Below are 22,395 nucleotides of genomic sequence, written 5' to 3' on the forward strand. Positions count from 1 at the left end.
TAAGAAGCTCATCAATTTATATGGGTGTTTCTCTGCTATTTGGAAACTCATTAGTACAAGACTGTCCTAACCAAAATTTATCAAATGTTGAGAATGTTTGTCAATACAAAGCAAGGTAATAGTATATCAAAAATATATATTAAAGAAACACACACATTTTTTTCTTTGTTTTTGAGTTATGAGCGGTTTTGTGCAAAATCGTGACAGGGTAATGTTGTGACTAACCAGGGGAATGTTTTTATGAAAAAAAACTAATATTTTTGTATGTTTAAATAATCAAATCTTTATTTTTATTAGCACTTACAATGTGTAATTATTACTTAAATAATCAACGAGATCAAAACTTAATTCACTTACAAAATAGAGACATTTTTATAACATTTGTTATAAACTGAACAAAATCAACTTCTTACTTTAACAGTCTTTCTAAAATACTGATTGTTTGACATAAGTCAGCTCTTCGAATGTTAATTAAAATAAAACAAAAATATTACCTCTGTTATCGAATTATCACAATAAACTTTTTTTGGCTTACAACTAAGAAACATTTATACTTTTCAGGTAACTTGAAATAATTATTATTGCTGGCACAGTATATCATTAAAAATTAATTTTATCTTTCAGGGAAGCATCTCTTATTTCTCAAAGACATGTACCGATTTTGGAAAACTATAAAATAATCTACTTCCTTTAACAGTCACGTTCGGATCAGGCAACTTTTCCAATATTTGGTCAAAACCGACATCAGACATATCATTCTCATCTATTCTAAACTTGTAGCCCTTGTTATCACAAATTTTCAGAAAAGTCACTGTTAGTTCGCCGTCCTCATCATCTACTTTATTAACAACCGCAGCATAACGATATTCCCTGTTCCCGACAATAAACTTATCTAAAACGTAGTCACCACTGTTATAATAAGTTTGCTGAAGGCCGCTTGTACTAGGCTCCGCAATATTATCAAGATCAGTCTTAGTATTTTCAATCGGTCTTAAAAGGACAGTCTCTGTAATGCAGTCATTATTCCGTGAGAATTGAGATAGCGGGATTTCGTCTTCGGAATCGGAGTTTGTGTAGAAATCCTCGACGTGAAGTTTTGCCACTTCGTAGTTCATAACACCTAGGTTAAAATGCTGGCATTCTTCTTCACAAGGGCAGCGTAAGCTCTTCATTATAAGTTTGGCAGTGCCTTGTGGCAATCCCAAATATCTTCCCCTTAATCTGATGTATTTTAAGGGTGCCATAAAAGCTTTTCAATTTTTTGGGGTCTTTCAGAATATCCATAGTCATTTTTTAACTGCATCATCGTTAACTGTAAATAGAGTGATTGAAGGACACCTTTGATGCACAGAGTCTATAAAAGATTCCAAACTATCGATATCTCCTCCTGCAGCAACGACAGCATCAGCAGATCTTTCCTCATATCCTTAACCAATTTTATGCTCCATTTTTCCTTCTTCTTTTGGTATTTCAGCCTTTCTTTTTCTTTCATTTCTTCTAGTTTTTGAGGGTCATTTTTAAGTCGTTGATATTTCAATCGTTCAGCTATTCATTTTTGTTCTAATATTTCTTCTCTTGTTTTGGGTGGCTTCTTTTTAGGTGGCATTTTGAGCTATAACCTACGAAAAAGAACGATAAATATATTATTTATTTATTTATTTGATACATATTATTAACACTGAGGAAGATTGATGCGCTATCCAGCAATGAAGTCTTTACAAAACTTAAAAAACATTCCCCTGAGGTAAGGAACACTCCCCTGTGCATATAAATGACAGGGGGATGTTGACCAGGGGAATGTTTTTTTAACTTGAAAACCAAATAACACAAAATCATTAAAACATATCACATTTATAACACAGATGTGCAGACATGATTGCCAGTAAAGTAATTTAAACAAATTATCCTAATTAAAACTCTTAAAATATGAAAACAAATGCTCACCAGTGGAGTGTTCGTACTAACGGCCACGACGCGTGGTTTACATCCAAACACAGTGGTGCTACTGACAAAATGGCCGCTGTCTATTTACATTGACAACCGAACGAACTTTACACCGTTTGCGTTCCATTTCACGGTTGAAATGTTTTGGACTAATAACCTAAGTGATTTTCGCGCCGTTTTCAAATGTTACCAGGGTAGTGTTTTAAAAATTTGAGGACAAACTTTGTAAAAATTTTTTTCAATATTTTTTTATTATAGACATGTAATTTGTAATTTAAAATATGCCACAGTCTTCTGCAATTACATATTATAATTATTTAGTAACGAATTCACAAGTATTAAATATATATAGGTATCAATACTTCTTATTCTGGAAAAGGGACATACCAGGGGAGTGGTTTTTGAGATGTATAACATTTTTTTTCTCGAAAATTATTATATTAAATTACAAAATGAGCAATTGTGAACCAAGAATACCACATTTATGTTCATATTAATCCTAAATAAATAGAAATGATAGAACTTATTCTAATAAAATTTGCTTGGGACAGTGATTTTCCATTTAGCAGAGAAATGCCCATATAAGGCCATCCATCAAGGCGAAACATTAACTGTTATCAGAGTAATAAAGTCTTTCAATGGAATGGCTAACAGCTTTATGATAAATCCAGCTTTGGTGTTTTGAAACTGAAATTCACGAGCTTTCAACGAATTAAAATCCATTCTTGTGTTAACAGACTATTACGAAAGGGTCAAACTTTTACATAAAAGTACCCCTCGTTACTGTGGGAGCTTACGCATACATAGGTCAAAATACGTCACAAATATTTTGCTAACCTTTTGATAATTTTGCATTAAAGACACATAAATTACAAGAACAAGTAGCATATAAGATAAATAGAAAATAAGTACTGGCCAAGCAGCCAGTAGTTATTTATTTTCTATTTATCTTTATTTATTGGGTATAGAATATTTCTTTATTAAAGGTTACCTAGCTGTTAATTGTTAATTCGGAAGTAGAAATAGATATACTTTTTATGTACCACCATGAAAAAACAAATACCTTTACAATCTAAAATAAAGAAACAAAACAGTGGCAAAAAAGACTCCCCGTCTGATTTTCAGAGGAGACATCGACACTGTACAATTAATATAATGATGTAATTTCACGTCACCTGTAAAATTATGTACATATCAGCCATGGGAAGGTGAAACGCCTAACTTGGTGTATAAATATCTCCGTGTGTAAAACTAAAATACTTAGTACTGCACAATGCACATATAAATGTAGCACATATCGTAAAAAAAATTTTGGAGAGAGTATTTTAATTTTTTGAAGATTTTCATCATATAAATAGGTTGTAAAGATGACTTGTTATTCTCTACAACAAAAAGTTACATTTTGCAAATTCATATTTTTACTCGTGTTGGCATTCGAAAAATTCAGACTCACACAGAGTCTGAATTTTTTATACAAAGGACACACTGCTCATGTCATTAATTTTATTTAGATAAGGACATGAGACCTATATGTACGGAGGTAACAGTTAGGAGTAAATTTAACTTTCTCTAAAGTATCTAAGGTAAATATAAAAAATATTTGATATAGTTAGTAAAACATTGTCCGATTCTTAGGTAAGGCTCAGATTATTAAATTTACTCATATGTATGGTTTTTATAAATATGCAAATGATTTTTTATTAAACAATTAAGCACGATACAATATTTTATCAAATGGCATGTCAATACAAAAACCTATTAAGGAAATTTAAAAGCTTTTGGATAATAAATTACTTTACAAAAATATGTTGATCAAATCGATACGTTATAAATATCAGAATCGTTTAAATGTGTTATTATAGCATAGCTTTATAAGCCATCTTCATATTTTAAGGTTTTATTTAATTTTATATCTCCTTTTTTACTAAATCGTGACCATTATTTTTCTTGGCGTTTCAAAACCAGACAATCGGAAAATTGGTAGTAATTAATCAGTGAAAGAAATACCATAAAAGTAATAATATATTGTTTATAGACCTACGTATGATTTTTTGTACGAGGCTAGAAAGGACACTTACCAGTGCACCGTTTCACAGCTTTCTGATATTATGTTCTTTTTAGCTCATCAGTCATTTAAAATAAATACATTATCAGGAAGCGGTGAAAGCATGATGCTAAAGAAAATATATCGGCCGAATTGAGAACCTCCTCTTTTTTTTTAAGTCGCTTCAAGTAAGTAATAATATAATAACTGTTACACTTTTAATTAGGTTTTCGCATGAATATTCTTCTGTTTTTAATCCTCGACGCAAAAAGAGGGGTGTTATAAGTTTTACGTGTGTGTGTGAGAGTGTCTGTCTGTTTGCCTGAGTTATCATAGCTCCCGAACGAATGAAGCAATTTCAATTTAGTTTTTTTATACAAATATTTATATTTAATACTAGCTTTCCACCCGCGGCATCGCCCCGCAGTCAATGAAAAACCCGCATAGTTCCTGTTCCCGTGGGATTTCCGGGATAAAACATATCCTATGTCCTTTCTCGGGTATCAAAATATCTCTATACCAAATTTCATGCAAATTGGTTCAGTAGTTGAGGCGTGATTGAGTAACAGACAGACAGACAGAGTTACTTTCGCATTTATAATATTAGTATGGATTTAATATTTTATGTGCTAGAATAATAATATTTTAATTTTGTATAATAATACGCTTTTAATATTTTATTCTTAGACATCTTTGATAAAAATCGATCGAGCTGTTTAAAATTTGTAGGGAAGAAAAACTAAATGCTTACAAAAAATACTCGTGTAAACAAATGAAAGTGCTCAGAAAGATAAAATTAAAGACTTAATTAAAGTGTGTTTTTTTTTTAATTTTAATTCAATATTATAAGTGCACTCTTGCTTTTATTACACTGGTCTGCAAAAAAATTTTTTTTCGCGCTCCTTCTTATTTTTGCACAAGATTATTATAGAAGTGATACTTCTGAACAGAAATTAAGTTTTAAAAAATTTGTATCACGTCTAGATTATTTGTGGTTTAATTTGAAAGAAACCCATTTTTTGTTGTAAGAAAACATCATTATTTTAATAATTCGGTTTAAACATTACAAATAATGTCAATAAAACTATTTAAAACTATAAGATAATATAATTACACATTATTTACATTGTTTCAATTAGTAGTTTTCTTTTCTTTTAATATTTTATAAGGAGTTTCGCGACGAATCGATCAAGTAAATTCGGCAAGCTTTGCTGCCAACTTATTATCTATATTTTACTATATTTTCAGTTAGCTTTTCCGTATCTCCTCTCAAACTTCTGGTGAAATGTTTCATAGTGGTCACCAGATACTCTTTTTACAGCTTTAGTCTGCTTAATTTCATAATTTAAATCTTATCTAAGCTCCCGCATTTGCAGTCCCTTAGAGACCACACTAAAGACTCGCGCTTTCGATGTTGCGCCGTTTAAAAATCCATAACACGTGATTCAATTTTGCTTTACGGTTGAAATTATATACAAATTTTCATCAATATATCAGTACAATATAAAAAAATTACCAAATTATTAGGATACAGTCATCAACCATCACCTTAAAACTTTACTTTGAACTGAGCGCAGCGAAGTCATAATGAGAACTACGGAAGCCCATAAATTCCCTACAAATTAGTGTAAAAATAATGTATTCAGTAGATATCGTTCTAGTTTTATAAATTCAGGTCGTTTTTGTGATGAAAAATATCATAAAGACAGAATAAAATAGCATTATTGCAAGAGAGACTATCAAACAATACAGAATTTTTAGGTATTTAAAAACGACAATAAAAAAAAATTTTCGACGTGATACAAAAAAACTGAAAGCAGATCTAGATTTAGCATGTTAAGATCTCCATGTTTATCATATTTTTATTCAAAGGAGGATTTCTTTGCAGACCAGTGTTATTATACCTACACTGCGTCTCCTTGTCCATCTGGTTGTTTGGAAGAGATCGCTGTTTAAGCGATAAGTCCGCCTGTTGCGCTCTTTTGGTGACAGATTGACTTATTAGATAGTAAATGTCTCTGTAGTGTGGTGAACTTTTGCTTGTGAATATAATATAAGGGATCCTGAGATTTTTGTTACCATAAAGAGACATGGAAATGGAACAAACCTACTTTTAATTTTCTTCCTTGAAAGTGTTTCATTTATCTTATCGTTAAATGTTAGTCTTCTTCATCAATAATTTATCATATTCTAATATTATTCTGGCTTTTATGCGCAGCTTCACTCCTATCTATGAGTGTCAGAATGTAGGTAGAGGCATATATCGCGATTCGCGTTGTAGAGCGCTTTTTCCGGTGTTAATACAATTGTCCAATTTGGTACTCCTATAAGTCGTTTTAAAATCTTTGATTTATTTTTACATTTGAATTCATCTAAAACCACTCTCTGACAGAGTTATATTTGTATTAAACGTGTTACATAAATAAATGAACAGCAAAAATACCGTACACTATAATATGATAAGTATTTAAACTCTTATTTTGAAAATAGGAAGCCTCATTAATTTTAATAGCTGTAATCCACCACAACTTCATAAAGCTCACATTTAAGTTATTTACTGAAGTCTGAAATTAATATTAATTGCCCCTTTATTAAAGTATAATCAATATTTACTTATGGTGTTTCGATGTGTTTTATCTCTACTTAATATTATAAATGCGAAAGTAACTCGATCTGTCTGTCTGTTACGCTTTCCCGCTTAAACCTCTCAACCGATTTTGATGAAATTTGACACAAACAACCTTTAGACCCTGAGAAAGAACATAGGCTACCTTTAATATTGCGAAAAAGGGGATGAAGATATTTACCAGGGGCGAAGCCGGGGTGGACCGCTAGTTCAATATAAGTTATTTATTTCAGCTTTATTCATAAAATAAAACGGTCATCTCCATGTATGCTCTCCATACGCAAAAGTCCAATAGATAAAATCAAACTAATTGTAAAATGATTCATAATATTATGAATTGTTTTAAAGTGGCCATTTTACCATTTCAAATCGACATCAGCTCATGATTCACCGAAATTTACCATTTTTGCGCTGATATCATCAATCTATTGCCAATTTTTAGTTTTTGATTGAACGAACGTGATTGCAGTTATATATACTACAGCTACTGGCCCATATCGAAAAATTAATTGGTTTAATGACTAACCATGAGACCAGCTTACAGCGGCATAGTAGAGGGCTGCAAGACAATTATTACCTATTGTACATTCAGCAAGATGACGAAACTCATAAGCTGTCGAAGTACGAGTAGAAGGAGCATATTTCGTTCTTATGATTTACAAAATCAATTACAAATACATGTTGTACAAACGACACTCCATTCCATCGATAGATCGATGAAAAATAATATTGAGCTATTATTAATGCGTATAGAGAAGACACCACAAACAAAATCTGTGCTGCAAGCGATGCAGCGCGGGACGGCTAGTGAGTCATAGATTAAGCGATGTCATCGACTCACCGCTATATCATCATCATTATCATCATCAGCCCATATACGTTCCCACTGCTGGGACACGGGCCTCCTATGAGGGCACAGGCCATAAGCCACCACGCTGGCCAAGTGCGGGTTGGCGGATGACACATGTCGTCGAACTTTTTAATTCTTCGACATGTCGGTTTCCTCACGATGTTTTCCTTCACCATTCGAGCAGTGGTGATGTTACAGCATGCGCAGATAAATTGAAAAATCAATTATCAATCACTGCTATATCACTTTGTAAAATATATTCTGCCTATTACTTATCAATAATTGAAAACAATCAATGTAACAAAAAATATAATTAATCTTATGAAGCAATTATTATATAAGCTAATCAATTAAAACCAATCAAAGTAACAAAAAAATTTGATACGTAGGTAATTTATTTTCATATTTTCATGTTTTAACCTTTTTTTCAAATAATATCCACAGTAGGTACAATATTTTCTTAATGTGTAAAATTATTATTTTCCACTATAAAAATTTACGTCATCTAAATTTTCTACTATTATTTATTAACTAATTCAACTTCTTTCATAGACTGTACCAAATATGCCATTTCTAAAATTTTAAGTCTATGACAAATGACGCAAAATGGTGCCCACCAAAAATTTGCTCGAACCAAGTTTTAAAAATGATTATCTTGATTATTAGTGCAATATCGTAACACACTCGACATATTTCATGAGTTTCATGGTTTTTTGCTTTAAAACAAACAAGACATGAACGCGACCATCGCGCTGAAGCGGTGCAGACTGCAGTGTGGCCGTTTGACTTCTGTTGAGCGGAACATAAGTGATGTAGGCGGTGTCTTCTCCATACTTAGTAATAGTATCTTAATGGACAACATAAAGATTCTTTACATTACATGTTTGTAGGTTAGATTGGACATCGTATAATAGTGGGACCAGATCTTTTTTACGGGCTGTAGCCAAATGACAGAAAACCGAACCCTCATGGATTCATCATGTCTATCTGTCCGTCTGTCCATCCATATTTTTTAAACTCAAACCCAACCATATATTTTTTCTATTAGACTTCTTCTAGAAGTACTTTTAAGTCTAGTTTACTTCTTCCATCAAATAATAATCTTAATATAAATAAATCTCGTGTCACAATATTTGTCCTCAATGGACTCCTATTAAAACCACTTAACCAATAATTATAATAAAATTCGCACACCATATGCAATTCGATCCAACTTGAGAGATAGGATAGTTTAAATCTCAAATCGTTTTAGAGAAAGCGGGCGAAGCCGCGGGCGGGCTAGTGCTAATTTATTAGATTGTTCTAGCCTCATATATGGGGTTGCTATAAACACGACTGCAGCGCCCTCATTGATTTTAGGGGCAGTCCGCACGGCGCACTGTGATTCCGCGGTTGTTGTCTTTAATAAATATATCACTTGATAAGGAACTAATTGATTGATTTAAACTCTGAGTACTCGATAAATAGTCATCATCACTATCATCTGAGTAAGATGATTCAATTAAAAAGTATATAATTCTTTTAGAACTCATTTAAAAAAATTACTCAAAACAAAAAAAATGTTATTGAAATAATCAAAATCCAAATTACTTAAAATAACCGTAGGTAAATAGTTTTCAACCAATTTAAGTATAAACACATTAATGAGATTATTGCTAACTATGAATATTTTTTTTTTCAACAATCAACACTGAACTTAGCGCAACCAAGAAGCTTATATCTAATACACTGGAGATTGCACTATGACCAATAACTCGTAACAAGAAAATATGATCCCAACAAAAACATAAATGTAAAAATTGGAGCCAAGTTCAACCGTCGACTTGCCGAAAAAAGAATTGAGATCTAAATGTGTGCCAAGTTCTGTAGACAGTCCAGAAATTTATTAACTAAGATGTATAAAATTCTTAGGTGAACTGAAAACTCAATTGTTTTATTTTCCCTTATAGAACAATGTTTATTCAAAATATGATTTTTTTTTTTTATTTTAATAAAAGAATTATTTACACATAGCAAACAACTAATGACCTACTGAACCTCATAATTTAACCAGGCTAGTTTTTAGGTACTGTTTATCTATATAATATCTTCTCAAATTGCTGATATTGAACGTTATTATTTTAGAAACTTGTAAAAACTAGCCAAGTCAAATTATGAGGTTCAGTAGGTCATTAGTTGTTTGCTATGTGTAAATAATTCTTTTATTAAAATTAAAAAAAAATCATATTTTGAATAAACATTGTTCTATAAGGGAAAATAAAACAGTTGAGTTTTCAGTTCACCTAAGAATTTTATACATCTTAGTTAATAAATTTCTGGACTGTCTACAGAACTTGGCACACATTTAGATCTCAATTCTTTTTTCGGCAAGTCGACGGTTGAACTTGGCTCCAATTTTTACATTTATGTTTTTGTTGGGATATCATTACTTTTTGTACAGAAAATTACTTTGCAAATTTGATTTAATTTATGTATTTAATGCTTGTTATAAACGATTTTTTTTTATTTTTTCTTGCGTTTTCGCTGTATGGTTTTTTTAACATTATTTTCTATATTTTCCTGTACGTTAGAATAGTCAGCGCGCATTGTTGAAAAAAGCGTGTGTGCCGAGCACACGTGTCAGAAGTAAAACTTCTTTGGCAAGATGCAAAGATCGTCGTATCGAATCGTCGCCTTACTCCATGACGTGACGGTATTGTCATGACGCGATCTTGAAATTTTACTCTCAACGCGCCTAAGAAGTTTCACTTATATTAATATTACGCAAATTAAATCATTTCGACCTTCGACGAAGCATTCTTCCATTGTACTGAAATTAAAACTAAACTAAACACTTATAATTAATAAAGAATAAATAAATGTGAATATGTAAAATTATATATTATTTTTAACTGTATGAGCAATATTTTTATTACAATTTTCTTTTATTTTACGTTTAATAACAGTTTTGAATAAAGAAATCATGCAATCGAAGTAATCCGCCCTAGCGATACTAGCGCGAGTGAGTGTGATGTCAGAGGCGCATCGAATCCACAGATGTTTCGCGCTAAAATATGTAAACTTCAATAATCTATATCTCAGTCATTTATTGATGGATTTCAAATTTTTTTTCTGCCACTGATTAGTTTTGATCTATATTTTAACACTATTATGGTGAATATAATATTTTCTATTTTTATAAACTTTTCCATTTTTCCATACAAACAAAATTAATGTCATTGAAAAAAAAATTAAATACAGATAAATTCAGTATTTTCTGATTTTTTCCTTTGTACACTCACTATTACTTAGTTGATTACAAAATTTGAACTTTCTAGGTCATCTGGAAGTGGGTTAGGTTTTGTATATATCTATAAGTCAGTCAGTCTTAAAAATTGCGATTTTTGGACATTAATATCTACGCAACTGTTTAATATATATTTATGAAATTTAAGGTTCTTGTTTATCTCGAGGTCCTCTTGATATGTACCAAATTTGGTTTATTTAACTTAAATAGTTTTCGAGTTATAAGGGGGTGAAAAGTGGCTCGAAATGGTTCGTGTAAATATACACACGGCCGCTGCTCGCCAGTTCTCTTCGCTTGAACTTGGCTTGACACGCTGCCGCGTGTCTAGATCTAGAATGACGTCAGTCATGTTTTTTGTCTCTTTCTGTTGAGTGACCACGCTGGTTTGTAAATTCAGGATTTTTCAAAATAGAAAAAACTAAAAATCATGGTCTATAAATAATAACGACAAAGGTATATTTTTAACAGTATTTATATTATAATATTATTATGGTCATACTTTATAGGTACATACAATTTTAATTGGTATAGAATGATAGTTTTAAACAACTTTTGGCTACAAAGCTTGGATATGAACCGATATATAGCATTAGCATCCTTTGTAAATAGAGGAAAGTTGTGATTTGCATCAGATGCTGTTTACCAAATTGTAAGCTACTCAGATCTTCTTTTGAAACGCGTTGCTTCGACTGGTCAATTTCAAGCCAAAATCATCAAAGAAAAACTGTTTAGCGGCCTTGCACAAATTTCAGCTAACTTTACAAAGTTTATTTTTCAAAAGGTATTTTTTTCTGGGTCGTAATCCTCAGTAACCTTGATGGGCACATATATTTCTTTTTATTTTACTTTTTGGAAAGCTGAAATACGTAAAACAAAAAAATATAAGGTAAGTTAAAAAAGTATAAATTTCAATGTAAAAACGAACAATCTTATAACTACATGTGAGTGCAATACCGATGTCGTGTGTTGTTTCATTACTAGTAACAATCTTTAAAATGGTGTTCTAAATTTTCATCATAATATTGTTATTACAATATATTCTCCTCGCTATCCATAAAAACTCGTCATCATGGTTACCTTACTTGTTAAATTTGTTTATTGAAAACTTGTTGAAAAATGATAAAGTATTGGGGAAATAACAAATTTAACATGACTGCTTACTAAAATGATGCTAAATTAGACAATTTTTGCCATTGAAATGATTCTAAACAGGTAAATGCAGGAGTATTGAGGAATATTGTAAATAACGTAAATATACACTTGCCTGTGAAATTCTATGCCAGAATTCGGTGTCCAAACGCTTCTGCAATTTTGCACAATACAATGCATTCTTTATATTCGGAAAATATTCATTAAATAAGCAACAATATTAACTTAAATATTCGAAGCGACGCAATTTTTTTGACACACATGCCATATTGACAAAGTGAGAGTTGCTACAATTTTATTATGGTGACTACCCATAATCAGGGAGTATCGCTTTTTAATAATTGGTTCAGATACTTATTTTATTTAGCATAAATAATAATTGTTTCATCCAACAATGCTTCTGAATGACGTTTTTGGCAATTTATCAACAAACTCATGTACAAAAACTAACCTTTTGCACAGAATATTACAGCATACATAGTAGCCTTGGGAAAACTTCGTATTAACAGTGGCAATACCAAGTTAGGTGTGAAAGTGATAAAAAACATGAACTGGGCAATATTTTCTTGTTACACGTCAATGTTCATACCGAAATCTCCAGTGTATTAGATATAAGCTTCTTGAGCGCAACCTGCTGGTGCATTTATTCACGTTCCAATTAAGCATCAGCATAATTCGGCATTGTGCGCCACTGAGTCGCATTATGCTCTGTAATTGGAAAACAGCCGAAATTGTCATACCTACTCATATCTAAGAGCAATTAACCTATAGAGTACTTGTATCGAGCGTATACAATTTACATATATTTGTTTCTCTCTATCTAAAGAAAACGTCGTATGAAAGAATGAGACAGCTATAGACAACAAGCTACGTTTCAACATAGTCATGGCACCATTTTTACTATAGGTACGTATTTAGATAGATAGAAGGTGATAGTGATGGGATGTGCTTCAATCGATAAAATCGTGAATGTATTTTGCATTTACGGTTTCGTGAAATAATAAATAATAAAAAAACAAAACTTATAATTAATTTCAGTTGAATACATTATTTGTTTAATCCTACGTATATAATAAATGCGAAATTATGTGAGAAGGGATGTTACTCTTTCACTGCGGAACCGATTACAATGAAATTTTGTACATACACACATAGGTTAAGTTTTATCCCGGAAATCCCACGTGAATGGGAACTGTGCAGGATTTTCTTTAAAAACGCGGGCGGAAAGTTAGTACATTATAAAAGAAATTTTAAAACTTGAAATGTAATTTAAAATAAAGAAGGAAATGATGATAAAGTTAAAGGAGTGAGGAGAAAGGCACAGTCAGCATGAAGGAATCATGCAGCATTTTAACAAGTTAATAAAAGGACAGTCTTAATGAAAACATTTTCCTAACATCCTACTAATAAATCGAAAGTTTGTGAGGATGGATGTTTGTTACTCTTTCACGCGAATACTACTAAACCGATTACAATGAAATTTGGAAAAATTACTTTTGATCCCGTAAATCCAACAGGAATAGGAACTATGCGGGTTTTTCTTTGAAAACGCATGTATATTAAGTATGTATTTCAATAGTAGTTTCTCATCTATGAGAACTGTCATTTAATCAACCGTTTAATTTTCACATAGTTACACATTTAAAGTAGGTAACTTATGTGTAAAAAATTTCAAAATAAAAATTCACTCTCTTTAATCAAATGTATTTATTATCTACAGGAACAAAAAAAAAACGTAAGCGTAAGATTGCACAATTCTTCTAGAGTATCCATCTTGATAACACGTAGGCTCGAAATGCAGTGAACACAATATTGCAAATTGTGGCGGCGTCCAATCAACTCATGTCTCACGTTTTATACCCATTTTTTATTTAGCTCTGGAAATCTAAAACAAAATGAATTTATTAATAATCTGAAAGAGAAATTAATAAACAACAAACGAAAACTAAAACACATAGTGCAAATAAAACAACCACGTGGTATGTTTTATTTTCCTGCGGTAAAAAATTTACATCTATTATTTGCAACAACAACTACATATAAATCTGATTTATGAAACAAAATAAATAAATCAACGTTAATATGAAATAGATTTTTTGTCATAAATCGATAATATACGCTAGATGTGTTACAACACTACGGTGGTAAACAAAATGCCAAACGTGATATTATTGTGACGTTTTTTAAAAATTATTTCATTATTTTATATTCCACAACCCCATAAAGTGGGTAAATGTTACAGTTACAACATAAAATTACAAAAAAGCGCTTGATAAAACCTTCAAATAGATTTAAAACATAAATATTTATCAATTTGCTGAAAATCACTTACCGATGGAAAGATATTTTTACATTGTTTTTATCCAAAACTCCCATTCGACTAGTGATAGCCGGTTGCTAAACATACAATAGTTATTTTAGCACACTGACAAATAAAAAGAAACACTGTACACTTTATATTTTCTAAATATTTCGTTAAAAACACTTGACGCACTGAGCCCACCAGCTGGTTGGAAAACAAACTGACTGCCGGCGCGCTACGTTTGAAGACACTGCAGATACTCTATCGCTATCTCAATCTGGCTTATGCTGTTATTGACTAAGAGTAAGTAGATTAGAAAATATGTATTTTGTTCTGTCTTAATATAAGAACTCTATAGGTTAATTGCTCTTAGACTCATATAATCATTTTTGTCAAAAACAAATAAATGTCAAACGTCAGTGATGAAATTAAGTGTTGAACAATTTTTCGGAATTACAAATAATATTTAACAAAATTGTGACATAAATTAATAATATAAAATACAGAACAGTCTTGATTATTTCTTTAAATATAATAAATTACATTCTCTTACAACTGAAAAATTATTATTACACAATATGACTTACTCTAAAGTAACACACGTTCTTTTTGACTTGGATGGTCTTTTAATTGGTGAGTAATGAGAATAATACACTAGAAACTTAAGTTTTTAGCAATTTAGATAGCTGTCTTACCAATAATAAAAATAAAAATGTTTTTGTAGACTCAGAAAACTTTTATACACAAGCATTTACAAATGTATGTGCAAAGTATGGCAAAACTTTTACTTGGGAATTAAAGAAGAGCTTACTGGGTTTCCAAGGACATGAATGTGCTGAAAAGATTGTCAAAGAATTGGATTTGCCAGTGACTAAAGATGAGTTTATGAAGCAGTGTCAGGAGGAATATGAAGTTCTTTTTCCCAATGTTCAATTAATGCCAGGTAATAAATTCGCTATTTAATATTGAATAAAGTTTGTTGAAAATAAATTACTTAAAGAACTGTTCATTTTAATCTTATACAAGGAATCAAATAATTGTAATTAAGATCTAGAGAAATGACTTATAGATAAATCCATACAATCCACTTCTAAATACTTATTAATCTGTGATTGTTTAAACTAAAGTATTTTTTAGAACATCCTGTTCTATATTACAATTATTAATGTTACTAGGTGCAAAGAAGTTAGTAGAACACTTGAAGGCTAAAGGGGTTCCCATTGCCTTAGCTACTAGCTCCAGTGAGGACAGTGTGAATATGAAGATGCAAAACCATAAAGCTTTCTTAGAAAACTTTCACCACCTCACTATGGGATCTTCTGATCCAGATGTGAAGAAAGGAAAGCCAGACCCTTCTATATTTTTGGTCTGTGCTTCAAGATTTCCAGAGAAACCTAAGCCTGAAGATGTAAGATAAACTTTAAAACTAATTTAATGCTTTCAAGCTTCTGATCCCACAAAGTACATAATATACAGAAACACCTTTATTCATATTTTGTATAAACTAACTCATTGAAAATGATTGGCCAAATATAAGTCTTTCACAGTTTTGTCCCAGAATAATTATTATTTATTGAACATAGCATTTTACTACTGAATCAGCATAACAACATGAAAATATCTGTTTCCAGTGTTTGGTGTTTGAAGATGCTGTTAATGGTGTTAAGGCAGCATGTGCTGCGAACATGCAGGTAGTGGTTGTGCCAGACCCTCGTATTGAGAAAGAGCTACTGAAAGATGCAACTTTAGTACTTCAATCTTTAGAGGAGTTTCAGCCTGAGTTGTTTGGCTTACCTGCGTATGAGTAACTACATAGTCATTTCTTTGTAGCTAGAAACTATAGAATATGTTAAGAAAAATATTGATGTTTGTTTGTTGTTCGTTGTAGCGACAACATTTTGAATAGATATATTTATTTCTATAAAAAAAAAGTTGAAATTAGAATCTTAAATATATCAGCCAGTGTCACATTTTTTTTATATGTTCTGTTACGTTTATGTGTCAAACAATTTGATAAAATGTATGTCAAAAGTGTTTATAAGGCTTTCTGTGACAATCGTGAATTTTATAGGTAAACCAGAATCTGATGGCAAATAGGGAAATCAAAATTTTGAGTGTGCAACCCTAGGGAAAATGGACTGAACGATCTTGATACTGCTTACTTTTTATTTTGACCTCAATATCATTATTCACATTACATAAGTGGATTATACTGTACTTAATAATGAGATATCCACGAAATATTATGTAGGCACTTATTACATTTATACATATTATTTTTATATAGGTAATACAATATATTATTTATTTATACATACCTATTTTTGTAAAATATGGATTTAATGATAATCCAGATCAAAACTAGATTGTTTATAAAATACCTATATGATATGATACGATGTTTTATAAAATAAAACAAAAATAAAATATGTAAAATCATGTTTATTTTCGTTTTTCGTACTAAAACATTATAAAATTGACTTGGACTGCTTGGACTTGACAAATAGCCGTATTGTAAACGCCTGTAATAAGTTTCCATAAAATTATATTTTAATCAACAAACAATAATACTTATAGTTAAGTACCTACTTATAATATTTTTAATTTAAAGTATCACAACGGGTAAGTCCAATTTAGCACTAAAATCTTTCACGCGCTTTAAAATTGAAAATTGTGATGTGTTTGATCCTTCTTCATCGAATGTTTTTCTATAGACATTGTAAACAACACTTATTGCTTGTGATCGCAGTGGTTTTATCGATATTTCGAAGATTTTGACGACAAAATCCTAAAAATTAATCATCAACACAAATAATTTGACAACCAATTTGATAGTTGTCAAATAAGTTGCCACATGAAAATCTTTTATTTTTGAAATATAAATATGCCATCAGATTCTGGTAGACCCACAGAACAGTAAGAACATAATAGAAGTGCTATAATGTCATCATTAGTATGAAAACCAGTGTCGCCAAACCCACACATTTAAACCGATAGTTATACAGTACACTATAAGTAAACTATGCCTTTGATTGGACAGCTTAATTTGAGTAAAAACTGACTTAGGTTATAAATTCAGCATTTCAATATGTACCCTAACGAACCAAGTTACGGTTTATTTTAGTATAACATCCCTAGTTATATTAGCTGTTTTGTTTCTCTTTGCTCAGAAATTCCAAATTCGAAAACATTCAGGTATTCCACAACAGATGGCGTTGGTTTTCAATAAATATAACTTTGAACCTCTACACATAAAGATAAGGTTGAAATTTGTGTCACTCTAAATTAATGACATTAACTTGACATTAACCTGATGCTATGCTCTAAGGGATGTCAGCCTTGTTATCGATAATTCACAAATAAATATATTTTTGTTAGACTGCTTATTGCTGTTCGGCATCCAGTTAACTCGTCACGTTGCATTTATTATCCATTTCTCTTTTACATTAGGCTCTTTCGAAAATCTATAAATAAATAGGACAAATGAAAGCTAAGGAAAAATAGAATAAAATTTAATATTTAAAATGTTTGTCTTTTCTAAAGTATCGATACTGTCGATATGCGCCACATGCATCACTAATCCGACATTCGTTTGTTTATTTCAATAATATTCCAGAAAGTCTTGTTTGCTGTTCAATCTATATAAGTACTTATTTCTTATGGATTAAGGTTCATTTTGACTTAATATTTTTATAAATTTTTGACAAATTACGACAAGCGAAGTTGTAACATAAAATATATTTAAAATAAATTAAAATAAGACTTACCGATGGTATGAAATGCCTCGATTGCTGATATTATTTCGTCTGCTATCATTTTTCCACTCTAATACCGAACAACACGCTCTAAATAATGAATAAATATGGAAATAAGGTTTGACAGTTGACAACCGACTCGAATATTTTTCTGCGCACAACTGAGAGCGAGTTAGGTGATCTTACCTTACTAGTGACACGTGGGCCACGCCCACATCGCACTTCTATTATGTTCTTACTGTTCTGTGGGTAGACCTATATCCATAATATTGTCATTTTAATTGTTTGTAGGTTGAAGATGTTATCTATTATCATAATATTATGATGTAGCAGCATGTTTTTATTTCTTTAAGATTGTACTTATTAGCAACAAATAGACACTGCTATTTGCCCTACCTTAGACTATAGATGACATATTTAAATAACAATCTATTTTCTAGTCAAACAAAAGTAATTGTAGAGTAAAACTCTGCTAAATTACTTCCAACTCCCTATTTAAATGCCGCCATAAGCTTCGGTTTGTCCTAATATACAGTGACTGTGTAATAGTAGTATTTTTCTTGTGTTATGTTAGCGACAGCAACTTTTTTTATACTATGTAGTGATTTTGTGCCTATCAATTAGCAACTAATGTGTTAAACAAAGAAAATTCTAGTTCCTTTACGTATTTTATTGCATTTCTAGTTCCTTTTTATATTAATTTTACGTATTTTTTACATACTTACAATTTCGTATGTAACAATTAATAACTATATCTATGAAATATATCGATTAATTTGTTAATTATTATATGTATAGACTATAGATTATCATAATAACGCTTAAAACATATTTAACAATTTTCTTTTATCTATGTACTTAATAAAAGTGTTAAACACTAAAAACGAAAGTATTTTTTAAGGTCCCCTCTTTTTCAATCACCAAAAAATTTACACAAATATATCCGTATTTCGCGTTTTTATTTATTTTTTATATAAATTTTCATTGCTTATGATAATAACTTCAAAAAGTGCCTGTTTTTAATAATTGTTTAGTATGTATATAATATGACCACATATAGCTATAATAATATTATGTATTACTTACAGCTACGTAATCAAAATAGAAAATCTCAGATTAAAATATTTATTGTATGCTTATTAATTTATTATATACTCGAAAGCTGTAAAGGAAACAGTTTGATTGAAAAATAAATATTTGTCTATGTCATTAATTGTGCTTTACATTTTTATAAACTACCCTTCAAAAATCGAATAACTATAGAAATAAATTAGGCTGAGGCCGCACTTTTTCTCGCCATCGGTTATCCGCTCTAATCGCAAAGCCGACCGAGATAAATTTACTTAACTAAAACTACACTAAAAATTTTCAGGGGTCGAAAAAATTATACGTAGTTAGTTACTTAGACGGCGCGGCGTACCGTCAATACATTAAGTTCTATCATCTATGAAAAACTAATGTTGGCGCAGTTTTTACATGCAAACATTTTGTTACAAACCGCGGTTTTAATATTATATGGCAAGCTATGGCCACTTGTATACGTTTCCTTGAATCACAAAATCGCGCGGATAAAAACCGCGGCCGTCTAGTCATACCTAGTAATCCTGCCTAAAAGTAAATGTCTTGTTAATTTTTTTTTTAAAACAAAAACAATTTTAATTATTTCGTTTATTAACATTCAATCATATTTTAAATATTCGAAATGGATCACATATAATGTCAAATTTTAAAAATTATTTTATTTGTTATTCGTCAAATGGAGGTAGTCCAAAAAGTTCGGGCTTGAATTCTTCCATAGAGTTTATGATGAGAGTTGCCTCTGGAACTAAAGAGTGGTCTAGACGTGGGTCAGGCACTAAAACCACTTGCATACCAGCTGAATGCGCAGCTTTTACGCCATTGATTGAATCTTCAAATACTAGCACCTGAAAAAAATTAAGCATTAATTAGGGCTTTTAAAACTTTAATTTAAATGCGATTGTGGCAAAATATTTTGTGATAAGGTTCTGTTAAATACAATAATGTTTTAGGAATTATATTTTAATAGATTTACATCAAAAAACTTAATGATATTAAAGCTATTTGCTCGATGCTTTTTTTTATTAGAAAAATGTATAGTCTGTAGTTATATCGATAAATTAGGTACTACACTCTACTACATATAAAATATCATTATAATATTATTATATTGAGGTACCTTGTCTGGATTGGGTTTCTCAGGAAATTTAGCTGCGGCTACGAAAAATATATCAGGGAAGGGTTTTCCTTTTTTTACATCGGGGTCCGAAGATCCGAAAGTTTTATAAGGAAATAAATCAAACAATTCTTTGTGATTCGTAGTTTTTAGTTCATATGTTTCTTTCCTGCTACTAGTTGCTAGGCCTATTGGAATTTTGCATTTACTTAGATGCCTTATAAGTTTTTCGACTCCTGTAAATTTAAATTACTAATTAGAAGTTTGTTACATTCCGCGCACATACTTGATGCGGCGAGATCGATTGTATAATAATTATTATTGATAATGTGTTAATTAGACTTTCAATGTTATAATAATTATTACAGTATTACTAATTTATACAATATTTTTCTAACTCCATAGAATAAGGTCATAGTAGAACAATATATTCTATTCTCATGCGATATAACATGTCCGTCAATACTCAAGTTTAATATAACTAATGTTTCTTATTTAGACCATCATTGACAAATATATTATTTTAAGGATGATACCTACAGCTACCTACATAGTATGTGTAATGGCCGGTTGCACACTTTCCAAATATATTTAAAACAGTAGTTTAACTTATCCGTCAGTTAAAATAACAGATAATGTATGAAATTAGGTATACGTCAAAGTTACGAATAGGCTATCAGGTACATTATCAGCAAGCGGTGTGTCCGGTAAAGGAAATTTTAGATATTTACCTGGTAACACTGTACTCAATGGAAAGAGCTCATTGAATATTTTCTCTGATTCCGATATGAATTCGTTGACTGTGAGTGGCAATTCAAGAGCTTCGATAATTGATCCCGCAAATTCTGCAGTTTGTTGTCCCATTATTTGACACTTTAACGCAAACGTGAAATTTTTGCCTTATCGAGAAGCGATTTCCTGAAACCCCAGTGTGTAGAGATCCTCTGTGTCTGTTAAAAAAATCATATGTCATTATAATTTATAACCTCCATGAAATGTAATTTTAGTTATATGTATTTATAAATTATAAATACATTATTTATGTAATCATACAAGGAAAATATTCATGTCTTAATTTGATAAATATATTTTCACTTATTTATATTTTAGTAATATTGAAATAATTAAATCTTCTATTAAAAAAGTTTACGAATTAAAATCAGTATTCTATATTCGCAAAAAGTTAGCAGTCTTTTATTTTATTAGTGTGATAGATAGGTACATAAACTTACTGAGAATGAGTCCATCCATATCAAATAAAACATGTGTAACTGGTTTAAGAGACATATTTATGTATAGATAGAAGAAAATAACTAAATAATCAGAACAACACTATAATCGTACACAACTTTCTACTACACAACATAAACTAAAGCACAATCAGCTATCTTCTAGTCTAGTCTTGTACACACAAATATGCTAATCAGCAAACTATTACATAAGAGGAATTTTTAACTAAAATAATAACTCCGTTCATTCTTCCTTATCTTTAGTAGTGATAGGTAGGTATATTTATTAGCTCATGTTTTATACATTACAAAATATTTAATCATAAAAAATCGATCATAATAAGCAAACATGAACATAAACTTTTACTTAAAAGTAAGAGTAGGTACTGAGACTAGACAGTACCTAGATGTTTTTTTATTAATTGCTGTTATTGTTGCGGCCTGGTAGGTATATTGTGTACATAATACATATAATATATGCTAATTGCTAGACCTATTGATTGTTATCCAATACATTTGAGTAGGTACCTAGGTTATACATATTTTTAATACTTCGTTTTTATTTTTGATTGAACGCTTGATTATATTTTATAATACTCATTAAAAGCAGATGCCTTTCATGCAGATGCCTTTTATACACATACGAAGTGTACAAAACATATACTATTACTTTACTTCAAGGAAGTTCAGAGTTATTTTCTGAATAAACTGAATAATTATTTTAAATAAATTTGACACAGATGGCGCCAGCGGCTTTTATTTAAAGACTATTAGTGTTTTCAATTACAATAAATGTTCTACGAGAATAATAGAAGGAAAATGTAGAATAGTTTTTAACATACACACATTTTAAAAACAAAATTTCATAAATCAACATCAATGACAGATTTTTTAAAACCAGATGGTGTATTTTTATTGTAGGTAAGTAACTAAGTAGTACTTTACGGTCTACTTCTTTGCATATTCTTGTTCGTAAATTTTTAACATCGTGAAACTTTACCACTTAATCACAAGTA

The 22,395-nt window shown here is 30.6% G+C and overlaps 2 protein-coding genes and 1 pseudogene across 2 annotated transcripts; 1 reads left to right on the forward strand and 2 right to left on the reverse strand.

Annotated features, from left to right (window-relative positions):
• Nucleotides 1-469: 469 nt before the first annotated feature.
• LOC123700778 lies at nt 470-2,143 on the reverse strand. Its single transcript, XM_045648104.1, has 3 exons — nt 1,945-2,143; nt 1,355-1,619; nt 470-1,293 (listed from the first exon to the last, which is right to left on the reverse strand). The coding sequence occupies exon 3, from the start codon at nt 1,242-1,244 to the stop codon at nt 636-638; it is 609 nt and encodes a 202-aa protein (XP_045504060.1). The 5' UTR covers nt 1,245-1,293; nt 1,355-1,619; nt 1,945-2,143; the 3' UTR covers nt 470-635.
• A 12,465-nt stretch (nt 2,144-14,608) lies between these two features.
• Nucleotides 14,609-16,264, forward strand: LOC123700868 (pseudouridine-5'-phosphatase-like). Its single transcript, XM_045648229.1, has 4 exons — nt 14,609-14,834; nt 14,926-15,144; nt 15,377-15,609; nt 15,833-16,264. Exons 1-4 carry the CDS (start codon nt 14,780-14,782, stop codon nt 16,007-16,009), a joined length of 684 nt encoding a protein of 227 aa, XP_045504185.1. The 5' UTR covers nt 14,609-14,779; the 3' UTR covers nt 16,010-16,264.
• Nucleotides 16,265-19,067: 2,803 nt separating this feature from the next.
• Nucleotides 19,068-22,005, reverse strand: LOC123700867 (annotated as a pseudogene).
• Nucleotides 22,006-22,395: the final 390 nt, after the last annotated feature.

The sequence above is a fragment of the Colias croceus genome, chromosome 20 (assembly GCF_905220415.1).
Source record: "Colias croceus chromosome 20, ilColCroc2.1".
In the NCBI taxonomy this organism is placed as follows: domain Eukaryota; kingdom Metazoa; phylum Arthropoda; class Insecta; order Lepidoptera; family Pieridae; genus Colias; species Colias croceus.

Excerpts from the sequence above, each read along its gene's own strand:
- LOC123700778 (XM_045648104.1), bottom strand. The coding sequence starts at position 1,244 with ATGGCACCCTTAAAATACATCAGATTAAGGGGAAGATATTTGGGATTG.
- LOC123700868 (XM_045648229.1), top strand. The coding sequence starts at position 14,780 with ATGACTTACTCTAAAGTAACACACGTTCTTTTTGACTTGGATGGTCTT. Across the intron at positions 15,145-15,376 it reads CAATGTTCAATTAATGCCAG|GTGCAAAGAAGTTAGTAGAA; the intron begins GTAATAAATTCG and ends TAATGTTACTAG. Across the intron at positions 15,610-15,832 it reads AGAAACCTAAGCCTGAAGAT|TGTTTGGTGTTTGAAGATGC; the intron begins GTAAGATAAACT and ends ATCTGTTTCCAG.